The sequence below is a fragment of the Dreissena polymorpha genome, chromosome 2, assembly GCF_020536995.1.
Source record: "Dreissena polymorpha isolate Duluth1 chromosome 2, UMN_Dpol_1.0, whole genome shotgun sequence".
Lineage (NCBI taxonomy): Eukaryota > Metazoa > Mollusca > Bivalvia > Myida > Dreissenidae > Dreissena > Dreissena polymorpha.
In genome coordinates, this window is record NC_068356.1 from 60,691,156 (window position 1) to 60,713,653 (window position 22,498).

Below are 22,498 nucleotides of genomic sequence, written 5' to 3' on the forward strand. Positions count from 1 at the left end.
GATGACCATAAGAAGCCTGATCTTATACAATTTTCTTGAAAGGAAGCGTTCTAATAAATATAAAAACAACAGTATAATATCAATCCAAGTTAATATATTCTCAAATGTATGCTTATCAACTTCATATTTCTATTTTCTGATATTTCTTTACCTTTTGATGCATGCCTTTCACTTATTTTGATATTTGTTTGGCAACCCTTTGCCGACGTCTGCTTCTTTGGCGGGGCTGTTATCTGTATGAAAACAATAAGTACTACATGAAAAAGTGTTTCTTCATGCAGCTACAATGCTTGTTTGGGAAACAAGTTTATATTCTTATTCACAATTAAAGTGAGATTATACGATTTAAATATATATATATATATCAATCTGTAATATTTTAATCAAAAGATGTTGAAAAAAACACCAAATATTAAAGAAAAAGGACAGGGTGGTGTTGCATTTTATTCAATCTAGCTAGAAAAAATATGCGCTTCATGCGAACAGGGAAAAAGCTTATACAAATATATTTTCCAACATAAACCATTACATTCGTGTTTTAGAAAAATCAGACCTTATTGGATAAATTAAGTGTGAATCATAAATATTAGTTAATGGGGACATGTTACCATTTAGTGCAATAATGATCAGCTCAGTCCGTAAATCAAAATTTAGTATTACAATGTACATGCATGATATACATGATGCAATGACTGTCTGTACAGTCAAGTGTAATTTCCAAATTAAATACAGTGCTTTCCACAGGATTTCTGTCAGGCGACCCGGGGCTGATAGGGGTGGTTTGGGATGGATGTCCCCTCCCGACGTTGATTTTTTTTAAATTTAACGTGTCAATTGACGTTCTGTGGTGCATTATAACTCAAAGAAAAACAGCGTCAAAATACGTCATTTGGTGCGCTATGACTCTTCAAGAAAATCCCCAAGTCATTTAAAAATATATATTGTTAAATTGTTTTAAAACTTTCCCGCATAGATATTAAAATCCCGACTCAAACGATTCCCCAATACATCCGTTTCAACCCGACTATTACTGTATACTTACTACTTTTCAAGTTTCTATTTTGCTACGTGTTACTCCCGAGCAATCAATTCTGACTATAACTTGGAGGGATTTATATAATACCCGTTATAAATCCTGTTTATTCCGTTTTTATAAATCACTTTCTGGTAAATATTTACGATAAAAGCTCTCTATTATTTCTTCAACACAAACATTGCCATTTTTCTATAGTATCAAATAAATTTTAAGTGACTATAGATTTGATGAAATATTGCCTTAGCGTCAATCCCCTGACGTGTTGGGTGCGGTGACCCCAGCTTTATTCATATTTTGTGTTTATGTTGGTTTGTATTGTGCTGTATCAGGGGTTTTTCAGCACTGTCTGCGCCTCCGGAGAACGGAGGCATTCCCAAAGCAAACGGATCCGTTCCCAATCGAATTTTGATTGCATTTTTCCCAATTCAAAAAAATAAAATCTTTCATAATAGTAAAAAGTAAACATAATTTATTATTATATCGAAAGAGTGACTTCCCTTCATTCGCAGTCTTCGAATTAGCCTATAAGCCCGAAGCCCGAGTCGATTCTTGGGCCGGTCGGTCGATCCTAAATGCTAATAAAATAGCCCGATCGGTCGATTAAATATTTGAGCGTCATATCAATAACCTGATTTATACGCGTTTTTAAGAAGCACGTTTAAATTTGCTATTTAAATGCCTAAAATGACGTTTTAAAGCATGCGGCCGCCATTTTTCTAAACTGTCGTGTAAGCATCCGGGTATGTTGCTATAGACCAATTCATTGTTATTGTTTTGATTCCGAATTTTCGCGCATGCGCGATGCGCTGGTAGGCAAAAGCACTGGGTACAGTTACGATAAACACTATGTCATATAGATAACGGCACGTGTTTAGTCAATATATCGAAAACATTAACAACAACATCATAACACCTAAATACTATTAAATATATTGCATTTTTAATGTCAATATTGTTAAATTTTAATACATGTATTCTTATCTATAAAAAAATATATACTCGTTAGTCATTAGCATCAAGGTAAAGGTGGTCTGAAGACTAAACACCGACAATTTCACAAAACAAAGCTATGCATTAGCCGTTGTATTTCTTGCAGAAGGACTTCAAAAATTACAAAAAATAATAAAGCATCCCATTATATAATTATAATTATCAATTGTATGAGTATGAAAGTGTGGTAAAAAAAAATGAGTGAAAGAAAAGGGGTGCATTAAAATCTGACATACCGGTACAACAAAGCCCTATTAAAAGCGACGTGCATGACAGTATTTAAATGTTATGATCATTTTCTTTTAAATTGGATGATTTGTTTTTAAGGTGAATAACACTATAGATGAATCGTAACATACAACTGAAAAACACAACTTCACATGATGCAAATTAACCTGTGAATTCATGTATATTGAAATTCCTTTACAAGTGTATATGAGTGACAAATATCTTACATTTTATAATATATATCTACATTGTTTTTTATTTTTCGTAAATATTATTTACCCCGGTAGTCATACGTAATTTCTTGTTTTCATGATGTCGTTTGTGCATGGCCGTAACATTCAATCTTCAAACGGAATGACGTAGTTTTCATTAACCGGTACCCGCTAAATACGTTTAATGATTATATGTACATTTACCATTTATTAAATACGTTTTGTTATAAATTACCGGCAAACGGGCTAATTATTTTTTTTTTTTTACAATATGAAGCATATCTAATTGAACAGTTGAACTTTGGCGGTATATTACTCAACCCCAAATAACTGCTCAATACTACTAGAAAGAGAAGACATGGTGGTACCATCAATTGTGTTTAATGACCAGACTTTCATATACCACCTGTGGTCAGGGACCTATTGTTTGTATAGGTCCCTGCTGTAGTTTATGACACTTTGCTGTTAGTTAAGTAGGGACAATATCTGATCAAAACGAGATAATCGGCTTGTGCCGAACAAAGGGGGCAATTAAACACCGGAATACAAAGGCTAACACGATTTTAAGATTGATGCAATCAATCAAATCAATTAAATTAAATTAATTTAATGTGTCAAAGTGTTAGTTTTCCTAGACAGACAGACAATACTTTTTTTAGTAATTTCCTTTTTACTCCCATCGTCAACATAATATATTTTGTATATAACAATAAAAATACATATATGTTGCTTTAAGGTAGGTGAAACTATGTCACAAAGTATATTTACTCTTTTTTTTAGGGTAGGTGTACCCATTGAGCATAAAAAGCGCACAACGAATATACAATATATATGTTATTTATTTTGTAAAGTCGCGATTAATTCCTTTTGTAAAATTATATTATTTAAAGGACACAAGAAAATCGATTTATGGTGTTGTTTTTTTCCGGTTTGCCTGTTTGCATTTAAAAATAAAATATTTTGCCAATAATACTACCGAGTTTATAATGTGTGCATTGATGTAATCAGCTATGGTCAGATTACAGAATGATATAATTGTAAAATTTAGTTCAATGTTTTGGAAGACTTTTTTAGTTGACTTGCACAATGTACCTCGTCAACATCACAGTCATGTGGTTGATATTGATACGCGCCAGAAAACATATTTCAACAAACACGAGTATGAATAAATCAAATGTATATTGGGGTACATAAGATGAACAATGGGTAAATTACGTTATACGATTTAACAAATTTGATCTGATACTCAAAGTTTCCTTAACACATAAACAAAGTGTTATTAGTTCAGACCCTGTTCTTTAGTTGCAGCAATTGTACATACTTAATAACAGATGGATTATGGATTATCATAGTGGTAGGTTAATATATGCTGTGTGCATGGAATCGATCTATTTATTGTTTGTTTTTATTCTTATTTGTTTGAGTACAGTACAACAACTTTTGGGATGTTTAAATCTAAAATCTAAAAATGATCGTAAACATATCAAAATATATTAAATAATGTATTTAATATAGATGTAGAACGTGACAATAAATATCGTGCTCGATATCTCCCCTTTGATCGTGTCTTTCTTTTGCCTACCAGAGTAGCACTGATAAAGACACGCAGGTGCGCGTGACGTCACGCGTGAATTGGTCTATTTAAAGTAATGATGCAATTGACGCCCAACCAAGATGAGGTTATTCAAACTGAACATGTGTAGATCACGTTCCGGGATGTTCGCGCATCGGGCACTTCGTAATGTTTTAAAATAATGATCAATCTAGAAGCGTATTTAATTTGAGAAGCGTTTTCCGAAAATGTATTTATAATTCATGAAAAATGGACAAGTAATTTTTTCAATAAAAATTAAAGAGTCTGTAAGGGATATTGTACGCATTGGGTTAAAACAAATTGATACTTATTACAGGTAGGTTTCCATGTGTTTTAATCAATTATTTTTGCGCATTAGAATAAGTTTTTTTAATGTATTATTAATAATTGTAGTACTTTCGTTTATTCTGTAATCTCGTTCTGCTACGTGACCTATTTTGCTACTTATAATCTGTTTACGAATATACAATACTTTTCACGGTTGACACATGCTTATCAAAACATCGGGAGTAAATTAAAGAAGCAGACATTGTCACTTGTAGATTGGGCAATTAACACACCCAGTGGCCTTTTGTTCTGAAGTCACATGCCGACAATTCAGAAATTCACCGGCGATTGTCCTAGTAATAATACGATAATAATCTGTTATTTTAATAGGCTGATGTATTTTTGAAGTTTTTCGGATATTTTTTAAACATGATAATAATTCGCTTTAAAATAAAACAAAACACCGGTCAAACTGATTAATGGAATCATTGAATGAGAACATGTGTAATAATAAAGTTACAATAAACAGCATAATTATCTGGTGCATTTTGTATAAAATGCATTTCAAAAGGAAACATTATACCATTTATTACTGTAATCACATGCATCTGTTTTTACTAATGGAAGTAGATTTTCTGATTGTTAATAACTATTTTGGTGTTCCTGGCCAAAAAAGTCATAAAATTTAAATTGACCTCCTCGGGCTATTGAACATGTCTTCGGGCTATTCAAAATTCCATCGTATTAGCCCGAAGGGCTATTTGGCTAAAATATTTAGCGTGAAGACTGATTCGCGACGTAATAAAACCTTTAGTGACACAGATTTTTTGGTGCATTTGCCGGATGCATTTACTCTTAGCGATGACGTTCGAACTGTTCCGCATTATACAAAAGAGTATATAGAACCGCACAATACACATTCTATACCATATCTGTATACGCTTATTTTCAATCATGGCTTCGCACAATTGTAAATATTAGATTTAAAAAAAAAACACGAAAAATAGACGCTAAAGGATGAGTAACGATATCATCGATGTTTTCGAAACGCTCAGAATCTTCCAAAATTACTGCCGCGAGTAACCCTGAATAGACAGGCTCAGACGATACTCAGCAAAATGTAACAGCAACAGAAGTAATGCCATGGCCGTCAATCACACAATCGGCAACTGAATGCTCAGAGCCTTGTAAGAAAGTTGTAGTTCAATCGTCATTTAAAACATAAAAGTATGAAATGAAATACCCATGGCTCTATTTTAGCTCGGCCAAAAATGTTGCTGTAACTTGTGTTTGGGCAGTGTTTGTTCTGCATGTGTTTATAAAAAGAAAATTGTTTAACCACAGACTTATTTAAGCATGATTAATTCAAAAAAATTTCCCAAAATGAGCCGTTTCACGAAACAAAAATTCCCAAAATGGGCAATTTTGTCGATAAAAAATTCCCAATTTGGTCAGACTCCTTTTCCCAAAGTAGGCAGAAAAAACCCTGTGTATTGTGCTGTTTTGTACTGTTTGGGCAATCGGTCACTTGCCTTAAATAAGGACCAACTAATTGTTTATAATGAGAATTCAATACTGCTCCAGCGGCTGGAGTTTCACTTCTTTATATTGTTAAAACGCTCAATACACGCACGCTTTATATGCAAATGACGAGACGTACATGCTGCATTATTTTCGCGCTCTTTAATTGAGAAAAAGATTCGACACAAAATAAATTTGCACTGCTAGTTTGAAGCAAGATGATTTTATTGTTGCAGTAACATTTACATTCGGATGTATGTTTCGGATTAAGTGTGTTTCAGATTAAAAACGCATAACATCGACTTACGGGAATGGGTTTCGGATTACAAATTTAATTATTCCCATTTGAGATTTCAACAAATATTAACAGTTGCGTTATGAATTCAACGAAAATTTGTTTAAACACTTTACGAGTCGAATAAATGTTTTGACATAATTATGCATGAAATTCACGTTGTCCACGAGGATTACGGTCGGTTGCCATCATCAGTCTTCTAAGTAACTGGCTAAGATTTCTGTGGCAATTACATGTACGTCACGAGTCGACTGCATGATTTAACTGCAGGTATTGCCTGGCTACTGCTGACGCTCATACAAAGCGTGCGCTCTCATTGGCCAATATTGATTTCTAAGACAGCGAGGCTCGGCCTTTGGATGGGCTTTAGTTGGGTAATGTGACAAAGGATCGTAAATCGACTTTCAAAATTTTCGGCGAAGTCGATATTGCTTTGATCTTAAGCTGCAATAACTGTCAGCATACACTGATCGGAAAATTTCAGGCGCCCCGGGGACTCTTGATTTCGAAATTCAAGCGCCCCGCTGAGGGACCGTTAAATTGTCTGTGGAAAGCACTAAAATATCTTGCTTCATTCAAAATTTCGGACACATGTTCTTCTGAAAGGTTCTCCAAGGATGGAAATTTGGGGTTGCCCGTGAGCCCGGGGCAAGTAGATTTTTGCCTGGGCAACTCAATTTCAAAAGTTGGTAGTCCGGCTGGGCAACTAACTTTTTTTAAGCTTGAAACAATTCAGTGCAATGACAATTGAATACAAATTGGGGACCATGGATCAATTATGATTTAAATGATATTCATTTATTAATATTTATTATTAAGGCATAGGAAATGATTAAATTTAGGCTCATAATTATACATAATGCATTAAAAATGTGTCATGTGACCAATTTTATGTAATTATCTATTATTTTATTTAAAGAATGTAGTAGGTACACATGACACGAAATGTACATATATTTGGACTTGTTACGCTTTAGCTGGGCAATGAACATACTTAAGATGGTTGCCCGTGCTGGCAACCAATTGTAAAGTTAGTTCCCTTCTCTGTTCTCCTACTTTATACTGAACTGAATGAATATCAAATTTTAAGAAGTTAATTTTTTTTCACCAAACATGTGTCAAGATCATGCATACACACTTTACAGCCAAATACATACAATTGTTTTCTTCCGCTTCCCTTGATGTCCTCTTTTATAACCAATTCTGGCAGGACTTTTACAATCAGTTAGGTGTTTAAAAAAAATTAAAACAAATACATACTAATTAAATAACAGCATGTACCTGCTGTTGTTCGACAGGCGTATCCTCATCAAAGCTTCCGCTGTTGTTGTTAAGGTCCACCTCTTCATCTTGCAGTTCTAGTTGAATAGCTGGTTCAGTGCACTCAATCTGAAATGGTAAATGGGCTTTGGATTAGAAAAAAACATGAATTTGAAAAGGTATAAGGACTACAATAAGTAGTCTTTTTTGTCTAGGTAAATAACAGCTAGGGGCCACTATGGATTGAAGTTAAATGTAGCCAACATATTAGCCAACTTGATTTTTGTAACCAAAATTTTAAGAACTTTAGCCAAATTTTGCACAATCATTCCGGGCAACACAAATATGTTAAGTGTTTTACATTATGTATTACTTATTACATTTGTTGCAAAACATTATTCAAAAATGATACTGGTAGAAAACTTGTGGCTTCACAAAATAATATATCCGAGACAAACATGTATTTATTATACACCAACAACCAATTATGGAGATATTATACATTGTAAACAAAATGAGTATTCAATCAATATTGTTTCATTAATATACCTGCACAACATTTCAAAATAGACCCGGCAAATTTTGTGTTCTTAGTTGCAACAGAAGCAAAGCAAAACAATTCACTTGATTTTTGGTTTGCAAACATTTTGAACTCGACCGTCTTACAAGTAGATCTAAGCTGCCGTAAGCACCGCATAACAAACAAAATAAATATGAAAGAATATTAGATAAATAAATGAAGTTTTAACAAATTTCTACCATAGTCTGGACTGATTCAGAGGCAATCTGGGGCCGTCCTACTTCCAGCTCAGATGGCTCTGAATTATTTTGTTCCTCTTGTGATGGCACCATCTGCTGCTTAGCTTCTGTATGCTCATTAAGGATCTGAAACCGTTAATATATTCGGATCTCTATACAATTTTGTATGTTAGCATATACTATTTTTAACTGCATTTTTAACTTGTAATATGAACACTTTTAAAAACTAAATGCAAATAAAATTCTACATAAAAATTGTTTCCTTATACAACATTTTTTTTATGACATCATGCAAACAAGAGGGCCACGATGGCCCTGAATCGTTCACCTGACTCATTAAGATCAGATGAAAACTATGACCTCTATTGTCTACACAATGTTTTTCTATGATTTGACCTAGTGACCTAGTTCCTGACTCTAGATGACCCAAATACAATCCCAATCCAGATTTCATCAAGATAAACATTCTGACCACAGTTCATAAATATTGTATGAAAACTGTGACCTCTATTGTCAACACAAGGTTTTTCTATTTATTTGACCTAGATTTTTACCCCAGATGACCCAAATACAATCCCACCCAGATTTCATCAAGAATTCTGACCAAATTTCATAAAGGTTGGATGAAAACTGTGATCTCTAATGTCTACACAAGGTTTTTCTATTATTTGACCTAGTGACCTAGTTTTTGACCCCAGATGACCCAAATAAAATCCCAACCCAGATTTCATCAAGATAAACATTCTGACCAAATTTCATAAAGATTGGATGAAAACTGTGACCTCTATTGTCAACAGAAGGTTGTTCTATTATTTGACCTAGTGACCTTGTTTTTGACCCCAGATGACCCAAATACAATCCCAAACCGGATTTCATCAAGATAAACATTTTGACCAAATTTCATCAAGATTGGATGCAAACTGTGACCTCTACTGTCTACACAAACAAATTGTTGACAGACGGACGCACGGACACACGCAGGCACGCACAACGGACGCCGGACATCACACGATCACATAAGCTCACCGTGTCACTTCATGACAGGTGACCTAAAAATATGTGTCGGAGATGAACATGAACAGTTGTGGTTAAAATCCCATAGAAACAAGGGCTGTTTGTAAAACATGCATGCCCCCCTATATGGGCTATAAGTTGTAGTAGCAGCCATTGTGTGAATACGTTTTTTGTCACTGTGAATGGTGGTGGTGGTGGTGGTGGTGGTGGTGGTGGTGGTGTAGTAGTAGTAGTAGTAGTAGTAGTAGTAATAGTAGTTGTAGTAGTAGTAGTAGTAGTAGTAGTAGTAGTAGTAGTAGTAGTAGAAGTAGTAGTAGTAGTAGTAGTAGAAGTAGTAGTAAGTAGTAGAAGTAGTAGTAGAAGTAGTAGTAGTAGTAGTAGTAGTAGTAGTAGTAGTAGTAGTAGTAGTAGTAGTAGTAGTAGTAGTGGTAAAAGTAGTAGTAGTAGTGGCAGTAGTAGTAGAAGTAGTAATAGTAGACGTGGTGGTGGTGGTGGTGGTGGTGGTGGTGGTAGTAGTACTAGTAGTAGTAGTACTACTAGTAGTAGTAGTAGTAGTAGTAGTAGTAGTAGTAGTAGTAGTAGTAGTAGTAGTGGTAGTAGTAGTAGAAGTAGTAGTAGTAGTAGTAGTAGTAGAAGTAGTAGTAGTAGTAGTAGTAGTAGTAGTAGTAGTAGTAGTAGTAGTAGCAGTAGCAGTAGCAGTAGCAGCATTACAAGACCAAAACTTAAGAATGATCAAATGGGAAAAGGTAACATAGCACCAGCAGTAAATATGGGGCTCATTTACAGGTCAGATTTGGAATCTCTGCTGTAAATGAGATTTTGAATGAATTAAAGGGAGGCAAATCTGTAATAAAAAGAACATGCATAAACCGTAGTTGTTTCCCTTGTTTGAACCATGCTAAATCCTTACAAGTTTGGAAAGAATTGGATGAAAAATTTGGACTTTATTGCATAAACACCATTTTCTCAATTCAAGGGGAGGTAATTCTGTACTTCATGGACCACTAATGCTCATTTTTTGTAGGGTTCGTGTCCTCATTGATATAAAGACACTGTGCAAATTTGGAAAGGATCGGACAAAAAATGTGGAAGATTTTTGAAAGTTTTTACAAAATAGGCAAAAACGAATAAACATGCAAAGTTCAACGAGCTCCTGCGGCCATGTTTTTTGACGAATCAAATTTCTTTGAACAACTTTTTCAGGGGAGCCCTCAAAGGTCATCCCTGTGAAATTTTTTGAAAATCTGATGAGCGGTTTCTGACAAGAAGATTTTTTAAGGTTTTTACCATATATGGTCATGGCGGCCATCTTGGTTATGTGATCAAATTTTTTTTAACAATTCTTTTGTCCCATGACCTAGGGATGCTCCACATGAAATTTAGTTGAAATTGGCTCAATGGTTTAGTAGAAGAAGATGTTTACAAATTGTTTACAGACGGACGGACGCCGGACGCTGAGTGATCACAATAGCTCACCTCGAGCTATCGCTCAGGTGAGCTAAAAACAGACCGTTGAACTAGTGAACTATTTTAAATTATGAGAATGATTTATGTTTCATTATTATGGGCTTTAATGCAATTTCTACCATAAACAATATTTCAAAATAAGCATAACAAATAATTGAACCATTTTATCGATTGATTTTTATACAATTTTAATTTAGTAACAGCTATACAAAATTAAATAATTAATTTCTATTAACAAAGAACAAAAATAATACCAATATCAACAAGTGAAACCATAATAGCATTTACCCTCTGGACTTCTCTTTTCCTTGCAGTAGACCTTTGTACGTCTGAAACAACGTTACTTGTCCAAACATTCTCTCCAAACAGGGTCGGTTCTGCTTCTGGGTTCAGGGCAGGCTTACACGGCAAACCCAGCAACCACTTCGTTCTTGATGACGAAGAGAATGCGTCTAACGAGAAATGCATAGAGCAGACTACCTACCTGGGTCGTCGCCATCTTTGGCCCGTTCCACTCGGCTCTTGTGGTCTGAATTCCACGAATCCAGAGTCTTCTTTGGGCCATGTTCTTAGGAAAAGTATGGAGACTAACTTCATTACTCTTCCTATTGACGCATCTGCCAACACAGCAATTCGAATGGCTCATTTCACGTCCAAAAATCAAAAAAATGTCGACAAAGTATCTCGCGTTCGCTATCGTGTGTAATCAAAACAAAGAGGGAGTCCTTATAGTGACGTCACACAACCGTAACTTACGAATGAGACCGAGCGTGGCTGATGGCGAAAATCGATTGGCGAAAGTGCAATACCGGGCTCTGATTAGTCAGTAAAAATAGTCTTTTCAGACGTCACATTTCGATTATCTTACAAAAACTACTTCTTGCATATTGTCGCTGAAGTATACTTTAAAGATACAAATGAACACGGAATGTAAGTTGGTAGCATCAGAATGTCATTTTTTAATTTTTACCAAATATACAAGTGTTTTATATCATTGGGAAGATCTCATTGAGACAAACACAATGGTACCATTGGTTTTAAATTAGATCAAAACTGAAGGGAGTTATGGTCCTTTGAAAATTTGTGAAAATTAAAAGATAAGGGCGCATACATATCAAATTATTTTTCCAAGCAAATATACAGTCATCTCACACCATTGTAAAGATCTCAATAAATAATACAATTATTAATGTAATTTCAATGCATAAACACTCTATATAGAGTTGTTGCTATTTAAGACAATTTAATTATTTGCATGAATTGTGTATTATTGTAGTAAAAACGACACAACATACTCGCACAGTTATACATCAAGTGCAGTTTATTTGCAAACATATTATTATACAGCTTGCTTAGATATATAAATTATTAAAGTAATGCACTTATGAAAAAAATCTACAAGAAAACTTAAATCTAGTTTCCTTTACCAACAATGAAGAGAAAACAATCTGCATCTGAAGCTTTACGGTCAGCATTTATAACTAATTTACTTTGCCAACAATTCAATAAACAAAAACAACATGAACTTAAAACACTTAACAGCTTATTTGTACTTTGATCACATACTGATCAGTTATAGTAGGATCCCGCCTTGATAAGTACGTCTCCCTCTCTATAATCTTCACCAAGCTGAACTGAATCGACGGCCAGATCATCTGCATAAATAACATTAAACCAGGCAGGAAATCCGGGAACCTGAAAATTATCACATGTTTTCAGTATGTTTTATATCAATATAAAGTATGTTCATGAAAGCTGTATTAATAAATGTTATTTGTATAATATTGTATAAAATATGTTGTATAATGTTCATTTTTATTAATTAAGGTCGCAATGGTAAAGTGGGTATGGTGTCCACCATGCGAACGAGGTCCACCATGCGAACGCGAGGTCATTCTGAAGATCTTTTCAATGAATCCAAGTACTGGTTGTTCCCAGGAAACTGACTCAAGACTTTATACGTAAGGATTTTGATGCAATCAAGCTGAAATAAATTGGTTAAAAACTAACATGAATGGTGCATCTTCCAGTATCAAGACATGTTTGGCGTTGAATTTTCACACATAACAAGATGTGTTTGTGAAACACAATGTCCCCCTATATGACGTTTGACCTTGAAGGATGACCTTGACCTTGACCCTTCACCCCTCAAAATGTGCAGCTCCTTGAGATACACACGCATTTCAAATATAAAATTGCTAGCTTCAATATTGCATAAGTGACATTACATGAGCAATTTTGACCCATATATTTGACCTTGAAGGATGACCTTGACCTTTCACCACTGAAAATGTGCAGCTCCATGAGATACACATGCATGCCAAACATCAAGTTGCTATCTTCAATATTGCAAAAGTATTCATAAAATAAGCGATTTGGGCCAAATATATTTGACCCCTGACCTTGAAGGATGACCTTGACCTTTCACCACTCAAAATGTGCAGCTCCATGAGATACACATGCATGCCAAATATCAAGTTGCTATCTTCAATATTGCAAAAGTATTTATAAAATAAGCAATTTGGGCCACATATATTTGACCTCTGACCTTGAAAGATGACCTAGACCTTTCACCACTCAAAATGTGCAGCTCCATGAGATACACATGCATGCCTAATATCAAATTGCTATCTTCAATATTGCAAAAGTATTCATAAAATGAGCGATTTTGGCCACATATATTTGACCTCTGACCTTGAAGGATGACCTTGACCTTTCACCACTCAAAATGTGCAGCTTCATGAGATACATATGCATGTCAAATATGAAGTTGCTATCTTCAATATAGAAAAAGTTATTGCAAAATGTTAAAGTTAGCGCAAACCAACCAACAGACCAACCAACCAACCAACAGACAGGGCAAAAACAACATGTCCCCCACTACTATAGTGGGGGACATAAAAAAAAAAAAAAAAACATCAATTTAGATATTAAATTCAATACCCATACACATTTGTCATATACCTGTGATATAACTTTCCCTTGGTACCATTTCGCCTGCTCATCCTCAATCCATTTGTGCTCAATATTTTGGCCAACTAAAAAGTGTTCGCTCTCTTGTGGTGTTTCAAAGCTTTGGCCAATTAATGTAACAACATTTTCTTTTAATAATTCAACCGACAGTTGCTGTCGTTTTCCGTCAAACATTTTGGAAAAGGCATAAACATCTTTTTTGTCACATTTCTGTTTGAAAACATCTCTTCTAAATCTAAGTTGCGATTTCAATGCATTTTCCTTTTCTTTTATGCTTATAATTTCATTTAGTTCTTTTTCAACTTGACCTGGAGATTGCCACAGCCCAAAGAACAACATTTCATTTGTGTTTTTTTCAAGTTTTTGTACCCTATTCCTTTCTTGAGTTTCTTTTTTCCTAAAATCTTCTTCTTGCTTTTCAATTCTTTTTTTTAATATTGATTTAGCCCTTCTTTAAAACGTTGTCTTTCTTTTGATGCTTCTTTTCTGCTTTCTAATATGATTTGATTTATATTTTCATGTTCATGCAACCATTCATTGTTTTATTTAAAGAAAATGTTATTTGGGCCTCCAGAGCAAAGGTTGATATGTTGGGCTTTGCTGACAAAATGTGGTCAACAAGTGAAAAAACACGCTCCGGAAATTTGTTATGCTTGTCAACGCTTAACGTTTCATTTTGATTGAGGTTTTCATGTACACCGCCACGTAAATTATCACTGTATTGGTGTTTAATCAATTTGGCTAAAGCAGGAATTATCACAGACAATATCAAAACCACATTGTCATCATTTTCACTTGGTTTCAACAGTTTTTCAAGCACATTATCTGTTTCAACTTCAACCTCTTTAAATGGGAATATTTTTCCAGCAATAAAATCTTCTAGTTTAGTTACAATGCGATTCAAAAAAGTAAAAAGTTCAAGATATTTATTGTTCATTGCAGATATTGTGATTTCCTTGCTTTTTATGATTCGCCATAATGGGATTGTTATGAATTTTGAGATTAATCCTAGAGCTTTACATCCACTGACAACAAATGGTGTCTGCAAATCTTGTAAAACACTTTGTAAAAGACCATTTGCGCAGCTTGTTTTGCTTAAATACTCAATCATTTTATCTTTCAAAAAGTACACATGGCCAGCATTTGTAAACAAAATATTGAAACGATTTTCACGCAAAGGTTGTAGGGGCAAAGACAGCATATTATTTTCTTTTAAAAAGTTACTAATTAAAGTTTTGAATCCTTGGTAACAGCCATTTTTTTTATCTCCTCTGCGCGCAAAAGCTTTGCATGCTGTTAGAACAGTTTTAACAGTACCGGACTGACCTTGTTTTGAAAAACATATATTATAAATAGACATATACATCATTTTCAAAAAACTTCTCTCAACCTCATTCAAAGATTTTTGTGAAACATCGGCCATATGCACAAGGGTGTGCAGTCCACACAAAAAATTGTTCATGTGACTTAAAGCTTGTTGTGATTCTTCATTCATTGTTTCATAATTTTTATAAACTAATGGCAAAATTTAATTCCTATATTCCTTTAGTAAAGTATTAAATTTTGTTTCAGTTGCTGCCCTATCACTCATAGTATTTTTTATGTTTGTTAAAATTTTTGCAGAGATTACATCTTCAGTTTTACTAACTCAATCAATGTCTGAAAGAACTTCCTTACATGTTTCCAGAGTATCATGTGAAGATTTTGTTGCCATGTCTCGAAGACCCAACAGACGATAATTTCCCTCTGAATCCCTTGTACCAAACGCCCCCCATTTTTGCCCATATTTTGAAGCTTCTTCAGTGTGTAATGTCGTATTAATAGTGCCTGAAACTTCAGAAATTTGACGTATTGCAATTACGGAGCGTTCTATGGACCAATTATTAACTGTCCGTGATGTCAGCAACTTACTTGGCACTTTACCTAGCAACTGACAAACAGCTTTTATCACATTGGAGACATTTTCACATGAAACCTGAGAGTCTAATAGAGTATAAACACAAGCATGCAGTTCAGGTATACATGTATATGTATTACTTGTTTCATCAAAAAATTCAGCGTCCTGTAAGTTATTTAAATGTTTGATTTCAGATTTCAGTTCATTTATTTCTGTTTGAAGTTGTCTAATTTCTGTATCTTTACATTTAAGATCTGCTTTTAGGTTACAATTTTCAGCTTTTAAATCCTGATTTAAATTTTCAACATTACTTTTGTCACCTAGCTTTATTGTTTTTTCACGCCAATACATTTCAAGATTTGCAGTCCTTTTTAGATTTTTCTTATTACTTTCCAACTTAGCATCAGTTATGGCAATATTTTCATTTAGAACATCTTTCTGAAAAATTACTTCATCAAGTTCTTCTTTTAATTCATTATTTTTTACTTTCAAAATGGACACTTCTGATTCCAGTTTTTTTACTGACAGATTTGTAAACCACGGCTTCACTGGTAGAAGCAAATTGAGATGATGTTGGACAGTCATCGATCATATCAGTTATTGTGTCTGGGAACTGGTATTATAGGTCATTAAGAAATTGATCAAGATTGTACTTCCCCTTTACCCGGTGTTTGCTTTTGTTCAAATGCTGGAATTTCTGATACATTCTTGACAAATCTTTGTGCACAGTGTTAAAAGACGCTTTACAACTGATTTCTAGCAAATACTTGGCGGCTACATTCACTGACTGCTTTTTTATTAGATCAACTAAGTACTGATGACTTGGCTTATAGACCAATTCACGCGTGACGTCACGCGCACCTGCGTGTTTTTATCCGCGCCACTCTGGTAGGCAAAAGAAAGACACGATCAAAGAGGAGATATCGAGCATGATATTTATTGTCACGCTCTATATCTATATTAAATACATTATTTAATATATTTTGATATGTATACGATCATGTTTAGATTTTAGATTTAAACATCCCAAAAGTTGTTGTACTGTACTAAAACAAATAAGAATGAAAACAAACAATAAATAGACCGATTCCATGCACACAGCATATATTAACTTACCACTATGATAATCCATAATCCATCTGTTATTAAGTATGAACAATTGCTGCAACTAAAGAACAGGGTCTGAACTAATAACACTTTGTTTATGTGTTAAGGAATCTTTGAGTATCAGATCAAATTTGTTAAATCGTATAACGTAATTTACCAATTGTTCATCTTATGTACCCCAGTATACATTTGATTTATTCATACTCGTGTTTGTTAAAATGTGTTTTCTGGCGCGTATCAATATCAACCACATGACTGTGATGTTGACGAGGTACATTGTGCAAGTCAACTAAAAAAAGTCTTCCAAAACATTGAACTAAATTTTGCAATTATATCATTCTGTAATCTGACTAAAGCTGATTACATCAATGCACACATTATAAACTCGGTAGTATTATTGGCAAAATATTTTATTTTTAAATGCAAACAGGAAAAAAAACACACCATACATTGATTTTCTTGTGTCCTTTTAATAATATAATTTAACAAGAGAATAAATCGCGACTACACAAAATAAATTACATATATTGTATATTCGTTGTGCGCTTTTTATGCTCAATGGGTACACCTACCATAAAAAAAGTAAATATACTTTGTGACATAGTTTCACCTAGCTTAAAGCAACATGTATACACTTTTTCCCTTGTATATATATAAAATATAATATAATAAAATATATATCGAAATTGAAACTGTTTATAACATATTTTTCACACCATCCATAGTCTTTATATATGCTATGTACCATAACTTATATCGGGAAAAAAGACAACATGTATACTACTTTTGTGTATTTTTAAACATAATATTTTATGTACAAAATATATTATGTTGTCGATAGAAATAAAAAAGGAAATTACTAAAAAAAGTCTTGTCTGTTTGTCTAGGAAAACTAACACTTTGACACATTAAATAAATTAATTTAATTTAATTGGTTTGATTTGATTGTTTGCATCCATCTTAAAATCGTGTTAGCCTTTGTATTCCGGTGTTTAATTGCCCCCTTTGTTCGGCACAAGCCGATTATCTCGTTTTGATCAGATATTGTCCCTACTTAACTAACAGCAAAGTGTCATAAACTACAGCAGGGACCTATACAAACAATAGGTCCCTGACCACAGGTGGTATATGAAAGTTTGGTCATTAATCACAATTGATGATACCACCAAGTCTTCTCTTTCTAGTAGTATTGAGCAGTTATTTGGGGTTGAGTAATATACCGCTAAAGTTCAACTGTTCAATTAGATATGCTACATATCGTAAAAAAATATAAAGTAATTTGTCCAGTATATATAATTAGAAAATGTACGCTGTGAAGATACTAGCCTGTTTACCGGTAATTTATAACAAAACGTATTTAATAATTGGTAAATGTACATATAATCATTAAACGTATTTAGCGGGTACCGGTTCATTAAAACTACGTCATTCCGTTTAAAGATTGAATGTTACGGCCATGCACAAACGACATCATGAAAACAAGAAATTACGTATGACTACCGGGGTAAATAATATTTACGAAAAATAAAAAGCAATATAGATATATATTATAAAATGTAAGATATTTGTCACTCATATACACTAGTTAAGAAATTTCAATATACATGAATTCACAGGTTAATTTGCATCATGTGAAGTTGTGTTTTTCAGTTGTATGTTACGATTCATCTATAGTGTTATTCACCCGAAAAACAAATCATCCAATTTAAAAGAAAATGAACATTTAAATACTGTCATGCACTTCGCTTTTAATAGGGTTTTGTTGTACAGTGTCAGATTTTAATGCACCCCTGTTCTTTCACTCATATTTTTTTATCACACTTTCATACTCATATAATTGATAATTATAATAATATAATGGGGTGCATTATTATTTTTTGTAATTTTTGAAAACTTCTGCAAGAAATAAAACGGCTAATGCATAGCTTTGTTTTGTGAAATTGTCGGTGTTTAGTCTTCAGACCACATTTACCTTGATGCTAATGACTAACGAGTATATATTTTTTTATAGATAAGAATACATGTATTAATTAAACAATATTGACATTAAAAATGCAATATCTTTAATAGCATTTAGGTGTTATGATGTTGTTGTTAATGTTTTCGATATATTGACTAAACACGTGCCATTATCTATACGACATAATGTTTATCGTAACTGTACCCAGTGCTTTTGCCTACCAGCGCATCGCGCATGCGCGAAAATTCGGAATCAAAACAATAACAATGAATTGGTCTATACATAGTTCCCGAGATAATAGCAGGTGCGCGCTAACAGGAAGTGTCCGCCATTTTGTTTGGCAAAACACACAATCGCAATCGATAGCGCTATCTACATTTACATCTACATCAGATTAATTTTCGTGAATTGTCGTCTTTTTAGAAAAATACTGACTAAGTAGAAATTATTGAAAGCTTAAATGGCAGATAAGCAATCATTAAACTCGTACAAGGATCGCCTAGAAGAAAAGGAAAGGACCAGATACGAGGAAAAAATATCCTTGATAGGCGGAACAGATCCGTACGCTTTGAGTAAGGGCGATCTCGTCAGTGACAATAAATGTCTGCCATCAGTCACATACATTGACATTGTGAATTATTTTATTAACACTGAAAGCTTACAAATCTATGGAAGCAATCAACCAGTTGAGCTGTGGTTGGGTTCGTGACTTACAGAGCATGACTGTAAATAACAATGTTTTGGTGACTGCAAAGGTTAGTACAGTCTATGCAATTGTCCTGTTAATATATCTAGATCTAGCATCAAATATAAATTATATTAAATATGATTTTTTTTTAATTTAAGTAAATAGTTTTTACCTGAACAATCACATATGTAGTCATTACATAAAAGAAATTAAATGGGAAAAGATTCTGGCTTGAGGGGGTCCAGGAAATGATACCAGTGCCTTGATGGGCCTTGTCCGCTTCAAATGCAGGATCGAGGTTGTGGGATCGGTCCCTGGCCAAGGCATACCAATATTATGATAGTGGCCCACAAGCGAATACCATGTATGTCGCAATACATTTATAACTGTAACGGTATAGCTAATCAAACCTAATCTGTATTCTTACTTGTTATTTGTTTGTTACATTAATAAATGCTTCTGTATCTTTTAATTTAACTTCTTACAGAGTACATATTGTGAAGGTATACTGAAACCAATGAAATATATATAGGGATCAGTTTCTGTTTACCTCCTGGTGTTCTGTTTCTGTATATTATTATAGGTTATGAATTTTTGTTATATACATTTATTTCAATCTCTCTTATGTTCGACACTCCCAGCAGATGAACGCAACACCACTTCATCCCTGGGTCATCGCCAATAAAGACGGTATGGTAGAGGCAGCACATTGCGACTGCAAAGCTGGTCTCGGGGAGACTTGTAGCCATGTCGGAGCCTTGCTTTTCCACATAGAGTTCATACATCGCCTCATGTCCCGCAGAACTGTGACACAGGAAAAGGCTTACTGGTCCATGCCTTCAGCAGTCGACAAGGTGCCCTATGCTGAAATTCGGGGTATAGATTTCACTTCTGTGTCAACCAAGAAAAGGCGTCTTGACAGTGTTATTAATGGTATGTAAATATACTAACTATGAGTGGCGTTATACACCTTTATCAAGGCTTATCTTAACTAAAAGTCTGTAAGGAACACTTGCACTTTAGCTGCCCATATAATAATGAGCTGATAAGGGACGTAACTTTCTTAAAAAGTGATGTGTTTCCGGGGGCTGCAGCGACACACCCCTGCTTTGGCCTTGTACCAAAACTAGCTCATAACTGTGTATATGTATATACTAAATAATTATGAGCCGCCTCACTGGTAAAGGCACCGTAGGCAATCGCAATCAGTTCAGACCCAGGTCAGCCTGCACCAAAAAGTGCAGTCTGCTCAGGATCGTGACTGTTCGATATTCAAGTAAGTAATTCTCAAGATGTTAAACAAAAAGTTTTAATCTTTTTTGGAAGTATGTGTTATCCGGATCCAGACTGGTCACAATTATATTTAAGTCCTTTTTCTCATGTGGGCCGTGACATGGCACATATGTGTTTCATTGTACAATTGAATATCTTTGTACATTTTTTTTTATTGATGGGCACTTTTGTATTTCAGGTGAGGACGTTCAACAAGAGCGACAACCTTTGAAATAGCAATATGTACCTGAACCGACCGCACTAGAAAGGTGGGAGTTGTTGCGAGATTTGCATGCCGCAAACGCACGTTCCTCAGTTCTGTCTTGTCTGGATTCCAGGATGAATTTATTCCGCACATTCTTCAAGATGGAAATCTTCCTCAGCCCCTTGTGGATCTACGGGATGACAAGTATTTAGATATGTCCCCGGAAGCTCTTAGAGCGCACTGTATTGAGCTCAGTAGAACTTTAACAGTGACGGAAGAGCAGGCAACAAATGTCGAAAGGCTCACTCAAGACCAGAGCAAATGTAAGGAGTGGTTTGGCTTTCGGTTAGGAAGAATAACCGCTCCCATCATGAAATCTGTGTGTACAACAAGCAGCGAGAATCCTGCCTTATCAACTGTCTTGGCTGTATGCAGTACCAAGCACTTCAGATCAAAAGCCACTGACTATGGGTTTAAACAGGAAAACATTGCTCTGAAGGAATATGAAAAACGAATGAGGGCAGAACACGAGAACTTTACCATAACAAGATGTGGACTGTGTATCAACTCAGAGTACCCTTACATTGGTGCAAGCCCGGATGGTTTCGTGAAATGTGATTGCTGTGGTGAAGGTCTGGTTGAAATAAAGTGCCCTTTTACTGCAAAGGACCATGGCCTTGATAATATTCCATATCTATGTGATGGCAAGCTTAAGGACAATCACAAGTACGCGTACCAAGTACAGACACAGCTCCTTGTTACCGGAAAGGATTATTGCGATTTTGTTGTATGGTCTCCATCGGATATATTTGTTCAAAGGATTGAACCCGATTCTCAACTTTGTGATGAAATTGTAGAAAAATCTCAGGCTTTCTTCACTCATGCTGTTTTACCTGAACTGACAGGAAGTCTGATTTCCAGAGAAAGGTTGCACAAGCAAACTCCGCGGACAGGAACATTGTTTAGTGATGTGTCAGGGTTTTTTTTGGCCCGATTTTATAGCCGAAATTCGGCTATGTTCCCAATCCCAAAAAGTATACTTTTTTCCCAAAATGTGGCAAAAAAAATTCCCAATTTCCAAAAAAAATTATAAATTTTTTTTTTTTTTTTTTTTTTTTTTTAGAAAGAAGTGTCTTATGCGTATTTTATCTCAATTTTAATTCAATTACATCTAACAAAGTATTTTATGATATTCTTCTTTTAATTTTAATGATTATAAAGTGTTATATCAAATTTAGTATTTCCCTAATTAGTGGACTTTTCATGTGGAAAAAAGACTAATGAATTAATTTTCCCAATTTCATGAAAATGCCGATAAAATTCCCAATTCCAAAGCCATGGGCTATCTTCCCAAAAAGTGGTAAAAAAACCCTGTGTGTGCCCAAATGGTCCGCAAAGTGCTAATCAACATCCCAAAGCTGCTCAGCCCCTTTCCCCGGTGAAATTAAGTACCCAATCCATGTGTAATTCCTCTGTAGAAAGTGCCAAGGACATCAGTAAGTCCGACGGGGCTTCTCAAGCATTATGTGTTTGTGGTGATGTTGCAGATAAAAACACTGAATGTACTGTGAAATGTGCAAATGAAAACTGTCCACATGGTTTCCTGCATTTGAAATGCATTTCAATTAAAAGAAAACCCAAACCCCCTTATTACTGTCCATCGTGCAGACATACGATGTGGAAGTAATATCCACTTGTGATACTTAACTGTGATTGATACAGATACAAGTTATTGTTGAGGATGACCATTGAT

The 22,498-nt window shown here is 34.6% G+C and overlaps 2 protein-coding genes across 2 annotated transcripts; one reads left to right on the forward strand and one right to left on the reverse strand.

Moving 5' to 3' along the window:
• Positions 1–89: 89 nt before the first annotated feature.
• LOC127869764 (uncharacterized) lies at positions 90–9,495 on the reverse strand. The gene is made up of 3 exons (XM_052412424.1): positions 8,163–9,495; positions 7,425–7,532; positions 90–233 (listed from the first exon to the last, which is right to left on the reverse strand). Exons 1-3 carry the CDS (start codon positions 8,253–8,255, stop codon positions 90–92), a joined length of 345 nt encoding a protein of 114 aa, XP_052268384.1. The 5' UTR covers positions 8,256–9,495.
• A 9,741-nt stretch (positions 9,496–19,236) lies between these two features.
• LOC127867222 (uncharacterized) lies at positions 19,237–21,713 on the forward strand. Its single transcript, XM_052408269.1, has 3 exons — positions 19,237–19,335; positions 19,895–20,201; positions 20,740–21,713. The coding sequence occupies exons 1-3, from the start codon at positions 19,249–19,251 to the stop codon at positions 20,775–20,777; spliced, it is 432 nt and encodes a 143-aa protein (XP_052264229.1). The 5' UTR covers positions 19,237–19,248; the 3' UTR covers positions 20,778–21,713.
• Positions 21,714–22,498: the final 785 nt, after the last annotated feature.

What these genes read in the sequence shown, in the direction of transcription:
- LOC127867222 (XM_052408269.1), top strand. Translation starts at nt 19,249, where the DNA reads ATGGAAGCAATCAACCAGTTGAGCTGTGGTTGGGTTCGTGACTTACAG. An exon ending in ATGTTTTGGTGACTGCAAAG is followed by an intron (nt 19,336 to 19,894) that starts GTTAGTACAGTC and finishes AATCTCTCTTAT; the next exon opens with GTTCGACACTCCCAGCAGAT. An exon ending in TCTTGACAGTGTTATTAATG is followed by an intron (nt 20,202 to 20,739) that starts GTATGTAAATAT and finishes TTTGTATTTCAG; the next exon opens with GTGAGGACGTTCAACAAGAG.
- LOC127869764 (XM_052412424.1), bottom strand. Translation starts at nt 8,255, where the DNA reads ATGGTGCCATCACAAGAGGAACAAAATAATTCAGAGCCATCTGAGCTG. An exon ending in CTGAATCAGTCCAGACTATG is followed by an intron (nt 7,533 to 8,162) that starts GTAGAAATTTGT and finishes TTACCATTTCAG; the next exon opens with ATTGAGTGCACTGAACCAGC. An exon ending in CGCCTGTCGAACAACAGCAG is followed by an intron (nt 234 to 7,424) that starts GTACATGCTGTT and finishes GTTTTCATACAG; the next exon opens with ATAACAGCCCCGCCAAAGAA.